The following is an 11,278-nucleotide window of genomic DNA, read 5'->3' on the forward strand; positions in this document are numbered from 1 at the left end:
TATTTGAATAATATCTATGCGCCATATTTTACCTTTGGCCGAAATCGGTGTCAACAGATGCCCCTCGAGGTCTGAATGCGAATGATTTTTTTATTCGGATCCAGATCTCGAAAATACATGTATCCTCCTTTTTTTAACGTGCCTCCAAGAATTGGCTTAGCCCTGGCAGTGTGTGCGTACTTTAAACTGGCCGGCTTGACGTTAGCCCAGGTGCGTACAGTACCTATGAAAGTTTGTTTGGATCTTTCAACTGGATAAGGCCTTAATCTTGGAGGTTTGTTATGAGTCTGTGGGTTTGATAATTAGTTGAGACTCCTAAGGCTAAGGAGCTAATGGTTTGAACTGCTAGCGTTGTTGCCGATATCTCAGTAGCGTGCTGAGCAGCACTTTTCTCGTCGTTGGTTTGGTAACCAAACCAGCGTATTTTCTTCTTCCTATATCCTTTAACTTCAGTTTGTGTGCTACTACGGCGCCTTGGCGATCTTTATCTAGCTCTGCTCTTCGGAGACTTCCGGTATGTATCGTGATTAAATCAACGATTGCATCTGGTCTTCCGTCTCCGTCATGCAACTGATCTCCAGTTTATCTTTTGTTAGGCACAAAAGCTAGCAACCCCCGCAGAAGTGCAGATCAATTCCTGCCTCAGATGCCGATGAGTATGTGATTGCTTTCCTTAGGAGTACGTGATTCATGTACCTTATCCTAACCCTAATCTCTTCCTATTTTTTTTAGGTGAGCTGATTACGATCTAGTAGAATTGATGGGATGTTTCCTCTCCGGCCAGGTACCATAACTTCAAGGCCCGTCTCCTTCTTGTCTTTGTTTGAAAGTAGGATATATACCGTAGTCATGCACGCAATGCACAGCGTACAACGTGTGATTTTTTGTTTATATATGAGGATGGTGTCTCTTCTGAATGTATGTGTGATCAAGCAACATCTTGGTTTCACGGTTGGCGTGCCGGCAAGTTTGTTTGAACTTGGTCCATCGTACAGCCGTGAAGACTTATGTGTGTAGTATAGATCCCTTTCATCTTTGATTGATTTTCTTTTATGTAACCTATGCCAATAATTTCCTCACGAATTTCGCTCGGCAAGTTCTTATATGAGAATGGCCTGTCGTACAACCGTTGAGATCAGAAAGTATAGCATATATGTTTACAACATGATTTCTTCTTTTTTTTCGCTTGGTCAGTCATACAAGTGCAGAGATGATTACAAGTGCCATGTATATTTATTATGCCAGCAATGTGTTTTTCTCACGGTGGGCTTCCCGGCGAGTCCCTATGTGGGCTTGGTCCGTCGTACGACCGTGGAGATGATTATAAGTGCCACATATATATTATGTCGAAAATTTATTTTTCCCACGGTTGGCGTCCTGACAAGTTCCTATGTGGGCTTGGTCCGTTGTACGACCGTGGAGGCAATTATTAGCGCCACATATAGATTATGTTGAAAATATATTTTTCCTACGGTTGGCGTCCCGGCAAGTCCCTACGTGGGCTTGGTCCGTCGTACGACCGTGGAGACGATTATAAGCGTCACATATATATTATTTCAAAAATATGTTCTCTTTTTTGCAACAAGCACATCATAACATATACATCATATGCTTGGGTCTGATGTCTTTTATTTACTCGAGTGTTTCCTTTTTTGTTTTACAGGGAAAGTATTTAAATTGTTGGCTGAAGATAGTTGCTAATAAAGCTAGGTAACCCACGGTGATGTTCCCTTTTTTTTTTTAACTAGGCATTTCTTTTACACATACACATACCGTCATATTCATTTTATGCCTTTTTGCATATAGATGGCGCATGGTGAAGGGTCTGTTCCTTCCAATGAACTATCAATTTGTCAGTTAGCTGAGCGGCATCTATATGAGCCTAATACTAGTGAAGAGGTCAACCCAGTGATCAGACAGCAGGTGCTCGCACATGCGGATTTGACGCGCCATCCTCGTGGTTGGAATGTGGGGTCTACCCTTAGTGACTATTCTTTTCATCCACTAGCACCTTATCCTAAACCTGATCATGAAGCCTACACCCTAGGGACAAGGATGGTAGCAAAAGGTCTAGGTTGGGATGGTCACACAACCGAGTATGTTCCGCAACCCAAAGGCTATGTTGAGTGGGGCATCTCTATATTGAATAACCACTCGTTTTGTTTGAAAGGAGAAGCGGAGAACACCGATTACATATATGGGGCCATTTATTGCTCCCTCGGTGAATATGAAGTTTCAGATTCGTTACTGAGGTCACTACTGGAACGATGGGATCTAGAAACAAATACTTTTCTTTTTTCATCTGGTGAACGCACCGTGACTCTGCTTGACATGCTTCTAATGTCGGGTCTTCCTTCAGTTGGAGATCCATACGAGGAATATGTTCCCTCTATAGATGACCTAGAACCTTCAAAGCTTATGTTCCCAAATTTCTTATCCGGCCTTTTAGAAGAATTCTATCAGCTCAGCCGCGAAAATGGAAGTGTGACTTTTCAAGTCTGGTGTGACCATTTCCATAACAAACGCGAACGCACTTCATCTTTCACCTCCCTTCGGGAACAACACATGTACATTGCGGCTTTTATAGCCCACTGGCTTTGCTCTCACGTGGTTGTCGGTGGGGGGCCTTATATTCGTCCCGGTGTCCTTCTTATGGCCTCTTGAATCGTTTCGGGACGCAAGATCTCTTTGGCTCCCTCAGCACTTTGTTCATTGTATTATTCTCTTCGAAGGATCAGTATGCACCCCATTGCTCCCTCTTATGAGATAAGAATTTGGCCAGTGCATTATATCGCGGGGTGGATGGGTCTTTATCTAAGAAAACCATTTAAGGACAAAGTGAAAGGGAAACATCTTCCAGATGTTAAGCAATTGCTGATGCAACCAACCATGGTTAAAACTATGTTTCGGGTTCCCACAACTTTCAGTCCTGCTAAGGCACGCATTTTCCTTGATGACCGAGCCAATATTTTGTGGAATCCTTATACTCAAAACAACTTAGTCGGGGTGGATCAGTTGCAAAGGTCCTTCACCATTTCTTCACATCGGGGTATGCTTCCATGGAGGCGTGCTACTGATGTTGATGATCTTTGCATAGCGGAGCCATATCATCCTGATCGAGTTGCACGACAACTTACTTTGAGACAACAAGTGCCCTATGCTCCGTTGATCAGCGTGTACACAAAGGAGGATACTGGCATTGCATATGCGTATTGGTCGCATTTGTTATGCTCGGACCAAGGAGAGTTCCAGTACCTTCTTAATGATGCGCATGAGGCATTTTCTTCTGTGGCCTGGAACAAGTGGTGGGTGGGATTTATGAAACCATTTAACAACATATTCAATACTCTTCGTCCGGGCAAATGGTCCGAATTATTATCCGCGGAAACGTAATTTTCTGAAACGCGGAGAGGAGTACATAGTTCCTCGCAAGCTTTTAGAGAATGATTTTGTTGTTATAAAGGAAGTCTCCGCCAGGGGTAAGGAGGAACATATTGCAGCCATCAAATTGAATGGAAAGAGAATTATGGACCACTGGCGTCCCATTTTGTGTGGCTTTCTCTCAAATGATGAACCTTTAATTAACTCTAAAAAGGTAAGATATATACCTCTATATATATTTGGTACTACCATAGTTCGTTTGCTCCTTTCTTTGTCTCATTTTTTCTATATCTCCTTTTAATAGAAGAAGCGAAAGGTTAAGGATGCTGTCGCTACTCAACCCATGAAATCTAAAGAGGTGAGTTAATGGTCTGCGTACAACTTGTTCATTTTCTTTGTTGTACTAATCAGTACTAATAATATCATCCTTTTATATATGTGGCTGCAGCAAAGTGGCGTACCAAAGTCTGTTGTTGCAGTTGGTTCTTCCTCTGCTCATCCATTGCTAGTGGGTAGTGATGATCTTCCGGAAACTGCCCCGGCCACCGGCGGACAGAAGCGTAGAAATTTATCACCCACTCATGCTGACGAGGAAGAGAGGCTCCCCCTCAAGCGCAAACTTGATTTTTCCCAAGAATATGATTTTTATGAACCAATAACATTGGATAGTCCGTCATTAGATGTTGAACTCAGTAGCTTTGTTAACGATGAAGATTTTGGCCATGTTCTCACTGGAGAAAAGGACCATGGCCTTGGTGACCTCTTCAATTTATCCGTCGAGGATTATACCATTGGCGAGTGTGGCATAAGTCGTCCATTTTCCAGCCCGGGTGTGACTGAAGCTGTGCCCCATACCCCTAGTGCTCTTAATTTCTTGTCAACTTTACCTGGTAGTTTATTTACTTATAAATATTTATTTAATTGGCCGTGTCTATGAACCATCATTATCATCAAATTCTCATGACTCTTCCTTATTTTAGGTTGCGACCAAGAAATTCGCCACTCACAAGACCCTGAGGTGATGGTTGTATCAGGAAAAGGCGCACAGATGGACTGCAGTTTCATCAAGGACACGTTTATGGATGCTACAGATTTCGTAGTGAAACGAGCCCTCGAAGGACTGAACGACTCTACCCTTGGTGATCCCGAGGGACGCACCATGCTTGAGAGCGTTTCTCAAATGCTGCCCACGCAAGTGCCTGAGGTAGCTAAGGTGCAGGCCATGTTGGTCGGGCTTATTGACCTTAGTTGGAGGGTGGCCAGACTGAATTCACGAAGGAATCCGAGCGAGATGAACATGTTGTTGCTGAAGTAGAACTTAAGATTAAGTCTGGCCATGAGGTTTCCAAGGCCACAATTGAGGACTTATCTGACGTAGAAAAGAAGTGCACTGAAATGGAGGCACGGGAAGCAGAGCTGAAGGCTCATCTTGAAGAGGTTACTGCTACTTTGCACAGGCTTAAATTGGAAATGGAACAGCGCCGACAAGCACATGATGACCATCAATCTGAACAGAAGAAGTTGGTGAAGAGTCTACAGGATACCAATGCTGGCAAACGTACAAGGCTTGCTGAATTTAAACAAAAGACAACAGATTTAAAGACTGAAGCAAGTCAGTTGTTGAACAACCTGCAGAACTGGCGAGCTCCTTGAGAAGGCCTAGGCTTCGCTTAGTTTTTTTATTTAGCCATTTCAATTCATCATTTCTCTTTAAATCATTTTATGTTCAGTACTCAGTTTCACTTCAAATGTAGCAGTACTTTGTTTATTCACGTGGGAACTCCAAATTTTATGCATGATGTGCTAGTATGCCAGCTTTGACGTTGAAGCATCCTTATTTATTTACACTATCGTTGTGTATGGCCTGAAGCCTTATTTATTTTATTCTATTTGTTTATTATGTAAATGCATGTACGTACCATTTTTTTGTACGACGGTTTAAGCTTATGAAGTCTGGAGCCTGCTTGATGTTTATTTTTTTATTACCCCTTTTTTTACATCACAGTTTATACTCGTAAGTCATTGGAGTTTTCTGTTTGTGCCCCAATTTATACTCGTAGGGGTGTGGAGTATTTTGGATGATCTTTTTTTTGGCATCACAGTTTATACTCGTAAGTTGTTGGGGTATTTTTTTTGCGCCCCAGTTTACACTCATGAGGGTATGGAGTGTATATTTTTTCTATGTGCCCCAGTTTAAACTCGTGAGGGTATGGAGTATATTTTTTCTTATGTGCCCCAGTTTAGACTCGTGAGGGTATGGAGTATATTTTTTCTTATGTGCCCCAGTTTAGACTCGTGAGGGTATGGAGTGTATTTTTTTATGTGTGCCCCAGTTTAGTCTCCTGAGGGTATGGAGTGATTTTTTTTTCTATCATAGTTTAGACTTGTAAGTTTATTGGAGTGTTTTTTTGGTGCCCCAGTTTAGACTCGTGAGGGTATGGAGTAATATATTTTTTCTATCACAGTTTAGGCTCGTAAGTTTATTGGAGTGTATTTTTTGGGTGCCCCAGTTTAGACTCGTGAGGGTATGGAGTGTATATATATTTTTCGGGTGCCCCAGTTTAGACTCTTGAGGCTATGGAGTACGTCTGATGAATTTTCCTTTTTTTGGCATCACAGTTTATACTCGTAAGTCATTGGAGTTTTTTTGTGTGTCACAATTTTCTTTAAATAAGTGCACATAATGTTGCAACATTTGTATTGCGAGCATTAATGCAAAATATAAGTCATTTCTATTCAGATTCACTTGTCTTCTATGAGAACAAAATGATGATGATACAAGAATATTTGCTTCCCTGCATCGTCCTATTAAAAATGCACCTTGCAAAATAGGCATAACCATAATATAAAGAAACAATGGTCGTGTACATATTTTCCTTGATCAAGACTCAACAACCTTTTCTTACGTACTTCACATGGGAAGAAACATTTCAACATGCTCTAAGATAACCAGTTACATACTTCACCTAGAAACAAACATTTCAGTGGGTTCTAAGATAACCGGTTATGTTGGAATGTCGCCTATAAACCTCGAAGCTCGCATAGGCATCCAAGCATGCATACTTGATCTGGTACAACTGGAGATGCAGCAGTAGTCTTCCAACTTTCACTTAGTGAGGTCATGATAGGACCAATTGGCACATCAAGCCAAAGGTCACCGAAGCGAAGGGTCACAAACTGCTGCACTTGGCCCTCTATACCTTCAAAATAAAGAAAACCATATATTAGTTTTCTTTGACTTTTTTTTTGTATATGGGTACATAATGTTTTATGCTTTATGTACTATGGGAATTCATATGTTGCAATCCTATGTTGGAATTCAAAGATGAGGGGAGAAATATGTCCCACCGGGCGTGCTAGAATCTGATGACGGGAAAATTGCGGGCGTGAGAACACGCGTCCACGTCATTGATACAGAGTGAATAATTTAAATGCATAAAGAAAATGGAGATCAAACATTGCAGGTACTTTATTTCCAGAACTTTTACATTTACATAAAAGATCTGTTAATTACATCTCCGTAGAGAAAACCCCTGATTAAGAATTCCAACTATCCTATTACATAGAATTGCATCACACGAGTACTACAAAATATAGAAATAAAAGAAGACTACAAAATGTAGAAATAAACATCCTCCTCGCTGTCTTCGACGTCGGCGTACTCGGAGAGCCTTGAACTTTGTCTATGCTAACATATGCGTTGCATAACATTCATGATTTGACAATGTTGATTCATATAGCGCGTTCATGCCTAGCTCATTAACCATCGCAAATATGTAGTGGTTGTCTTTTTAGCCATATGAAGATCTATTTAATGGTTAACTAGCCGGGCTAACGTGCGTATGTGCAATATGGGGCATAACTCTTTTTATGAGTTAATTTTGACACACATGTGATTTCTGTGTGCATGCCTGAAATAGCGGAATATTTGATTTACTTTATAGCAACGTATACAGCGTTGCACCGAGCCATCATATGCGAGGGCTATATGAAATTTGGTGATGGCATATTCAATTGCACTATGCCATGTTTAGTGCAATCAACATAGGCTATGACCCTAGTTAAATTTTGTAGATGCATGCACCTATATGAAACGAATGCATGATTTGGTTTTAATTTATCTGAGAGATTATCTTATGCGACTAAGTGAATCTAGTCAAATATTTATGGGTTTGAATGAGAATATTTCTTTTATAAAGTTTCACTTCACTTGTATTAGTACTAACATCATGTAGCAACTTCGTGCCCATGTGTAGCATAACCAAGTGAAGTATGTTGATTTCTTCTTGTTTGTATTATCACCAACGTAGCACAACTGTATGCTCGTAGTGTAACCAAACAGAAGTATATATCAGTTTATATTTTGCATGGACATGATGAAGTATATGACAATTCTCAAAGTCTAGATATATGACCCTAAACTATGAAGAGAAAAAGTCATGTATATTTAGTTGACATGGCTTTGCTTCACATGGGTTTTCACTAGTACAAAATCCGAGCGTATAATGCTACTTCTTGAGACTAATGAACATATAGCCGCATGGACCAAGTTTACACCCTATACTGATGCATTTATGGGTCTAGAACAAAATGGGACTTTATAAAACCCAATCAATATGAGCTTTATTTCCATTTATATCCTTGGTTTGTATCAACATGGGATGCAAGATCACCATGAGACCAAACCAAGATAGACATATTTTTATTCTTGAATTGTATCAACATGGGATACAAGATCGCCATGAGACCAAAACAAGATGAGCATAACTTTTGGCCTTGACTTGTATCAACATGGAGATGCAAGATCACCATGAGACCAAAACAAGAAATATTTTAGTTGCATCATGTGCACTTAGTTTGCATCATTATAAGATTGAGGAGTGATATATGACCACTAGGCACCTCATGCATTATCTTGATTTGTATCAGCATGGGATCAAGATCACCATGAGACCAAAACAACAAGAATTTTGTGGGTAGAACCGAATATATATGAGATATGTGGTGATAATAAAGCATCATCGATGGATATATTTTAATCTTGAACTGTATCAACATGGGATGCAAGATCACCATGAGACCAAAACAAGAAGGAACATATTTTTATACTTGAATTGTATCAACATGAGATGCATAATCCCATGAGACCAAAACAAGATGAACATGACTTAACCATGGTTTGTATCAACAAGGGATGCTGGATCCCATGAGACCAAACTAGGTGTGCTATATGGAGTGATCGTAGAACACCGGTAGTACTTGAGACATATGGTGCAAGAGGAACGCATCAAGAAGGGAGCAAGGAGGTAGCCATGTATTCTCACCTTGCCTTAGTTTTTTCTCCCGTACGTGTGAGGTGGTGATGTAGATGAGCAACACTGGCGTGTAGCAGCTTGTGGGCGGTGCAGATGATGAGCAGCCGGTGACGAATGGCGCGGTCGGCGAGCGGTCGGCGATGTGTGTGGCCAATGAGGAGCAGCGCGACGGCGACGGCGACAACGACTACTAGCGGCCGACGACGACGACGGCGAGACGAACGGCCGACGGCAACGACGGCGAGCGGACGGCCGGCGGCGACGACAAGCGGTGTTGCAGCGTATGTATATGCGTGGGAATGATGGACAGGAAATAGAACAAGCGATGGATGGATCGATGATGAGCGAGTAGCCGCAACACATTGGTCTGGCTGGTATTTATAGGAGCGGAGAGAGCAGCAAAGCCTTCAGCTGGATGCGCTCACGTCTACAATCATGGGATCGTGGGAGCTTGCCCACGTTCTTCAGATCGTGCAGAAAACTTGGCCGAATGGATTTCTCCTATACGATCAATTTTCTTTAATGGGCTTTGAGAGTTTAGTTGGATGGGCCCAGCTGACTATAATACGTTTAATGCATGCAGGCCACACATGTTGTGGCCATGAGCCGGCTAATTACTTAATTAGCTTTTAATCTTGCCGCATAATTAACCCATGCATAACACATGCATGCATCGTAGCTCATACTTGCACCATACATGTACGTAGCCATATGTATGAGTGGGCTAGCTAGGCCAAATTAATTATCGTGACACAGGACAACATTTTTTCGTTCATAATTATACGATGGCTTGACATTTTCTTTACACATCATTGCGTGTTATATTATTTTACGCGAACATTATCATGCCAATATTTTTTTAGCGGTGACGGAACAATAATGCTAGTAAATATGATATAATATTTGGCAATATTAGCGTCTGTGGATTTGTGCCAACGTCGGGATTTCTCCATTGATGATGGCGTATGCGTACGAAAGTCATATGTCCTCTAATTTATGTGACGGTATGGCTCTTTCCCTTTTCTTTTCGGGTCTGTTATTTTATCATTGTATTTTTTTATCTGTGTATTCGGCAATTCACTTATTTTGTTTTATCATTTTATGTAAATGGTTTTATTTGAATAATATCTATGCGCCATATTTTACCTTTGGCCGAAATCGTGTCAACACGTACCGCCAAGCGTAGATGAGGCGCTTGGGCCCGACTGCACTCAGGGCTTCGGCACGGGCGTCCTCCGCCACCTTCACGGCCCTCGCACGAGCCTTCTGCCAATGAGCCAACTGCCTGACTCTCTCGGACGCGACATAGGCCTGCCAGGCAGCTTTTTCCGCGGTGCGCTTCTCTTCCTCGGCCTTCTTCTCCGCCTCTATTTTGGCGCGCTCTGCTGGAGGCAAAGCCTCCCACAAGGTGACATCCATTTCTTTCCAAAGCTCCTCAAGGCTAGGGGATTCGGCGGGCGGCGCGGCGTTCTCCTCGTAGCGGGGAGCCGACGCGTCCCCCGACGCGCGTGCTGGCGAGATTGGGAACACCGACGCGTCCACCTCGACGCGTTGCGGCGAGGAGCGGAACGCCGACGCGTCCTCCTCGACTAGTGGCGGCGAGGAACGGAATGGCGACGCGTGACCGTCCGCGCGGTGCAGCGAGGGGCGCCTAGGGCTTGGGAGGGGCGATGCCATGGTGGTCGACGTGAGAGGGAGGGGGAGGAGATAGCGATGAACGTGAACGTGAGGGGGAGGAGACAGCGATGTCGTGGGAGGCGCAGTATTTATAGCGAGCAATGGCACACCTACATAAGATATGAACTGACACTACAAAAAAAAGACACATCCGTGACATTTTAGGCCGAACAAAAATCTTTTCTGTCATATTTATGACACTTCTATGATGATAATTGTGACAAAACCCGGTATCATCATAGATGTGGTGGGGTCCTACTTCTATGACAAAAAATCATGACAGAAAATGGGCTTTTCGTCCTGGGCGGGCCGGAGACGCAGCTGCATGACATTCTTTGGGCCGTCCATGACGGAAAAAACCATGGTAGAAGCGAGGGCGCGGAAAATATCGGGGAGTCCTCGGTTACGGTGGGTGGTCGGGGGCTGAGCGATGAGCGTTTCTCTCGTACGTACGCGTGTGTTGCGAGGCATTGGGCTCTAACTAAACCCGAGCGATTGCACTGCAGGCTACGCGTTACTGAACCCGAGCGATCAATCGATGGCTGTTAACTGAACCCAATCGAGCGATTCCTTCGCTACTGCTGCTAACTGAAGCCGATCGATGCTGCCTCTGGATGAACAGTGAGCGTTGCTGGGGGGGGGGGGGGGTTGGATGAACTGTTCCCGGTGGGGGTGGATGAACAGGACCCCGTGGCATTGCCTCTGGATGAACAGTGAGCGTTGCTGGGGGGTTTAGATGAACAGTTTCTGGTGGGGGTGGATGAACAGGAACCCGATCGTTCGAGTCGGTTGGGGCTGGATGAACAGGTCCCCGTGGAGGGCAGGATGAACAGTAGACGGTGGAGGGCAGGATGAACAGTAGTCTGTGGAGGGGTGGTTGAACAGGAGCCCGTGGAGAGGGCTGG

The 11,278-nt window shown here is 43.3% G+C and overlaps 1 protein-coding gene across 2 annotated transcripts; it reads left to right on the plus strand.

Moving 5' to 3' along the window:
• Positions 1–373: 373 nt before the first annotated feature.
• Positions 374–5,231, plus strand: LOC120966337 (uncharacterized). 2 transcript variants are annotated; one of them, XM_040392285.3, is made up of 8 exons: positions 374–514; positions 597–656; positions 733–784; positions 1,664–1,710; positions 1,807–3,595; positions 3,686–3,739; positions 3,830–4,271; positions 4,362–5,231. In XM_040392285.3, the coding sequence occupies exons 5-8, from the start codon at positions 3,527–3,529 to the stop codon at positions 4,694–4,696; spliced, it is 900 nt and encodes a 299-aa protein (XP_040248219.1). In that variant the 5' UTR covers positions 374–514; positions 597–656; positions 733–784; positions 1,664–1,710; positions 1,807–3,526; the 3' UTR covers positions 4,697–5,231. The 2 variants fall into 2 exon arrangements, with proteins under 2 accessions (XP_040248219.1, XP_040248220.1); XM_040392286.3 differs by lacking the exons at positions 374–514; positions 597–656; positions 733–784 and having other exon boundaries at positions 794–3,595.
• The last annotated feature ends 6,047 nt before the right edge of the window (positions 5,232–11,278 follow it).

Source organism: Aegilops tauschii, chromosome 6 (assembly GCF_002575655.3).
Source record: "Aegilops tauschii subsp. strangulata cultivar AL8/78 chromosome 6, Aet v6.0, whole genome shotgun sequence".
NCBI classification, from domain to species: Eukaryota; Viridiplantae; Streptophyta; class Magnoliopsida; order Poales; family Poaceae; genus Aegilops; species Aegilops tauschii.

What these genes read in the sequence shown, in the direction of transcription:
- LOC120966337 (XM_040392285.3), top strand. Translation starts at nt 3,527, where the DNA reads ATGGACCACTGGCGTCCCATTTTGTGTGGCTTTCTCTCAAATGATGAA. An exon ending in CTTTAATTAACTCTAAAAAG is followed by an intron (nt 3,596 to 3,685) that starts GTAAGATATATA and finishes TCCTTTTAATAG; the next exon opens with AAGAAGCGAAAGGTTAAGGA. An exon ending in TTTCTTGTCAACTTTACCTG is followed by an intron (nt 4,272 to 4,361) that starts GTAGTTTATTTA and finishes TCCTTATTTTAG; the next exon opens with GTTGCGACCAAGAAATTCGC.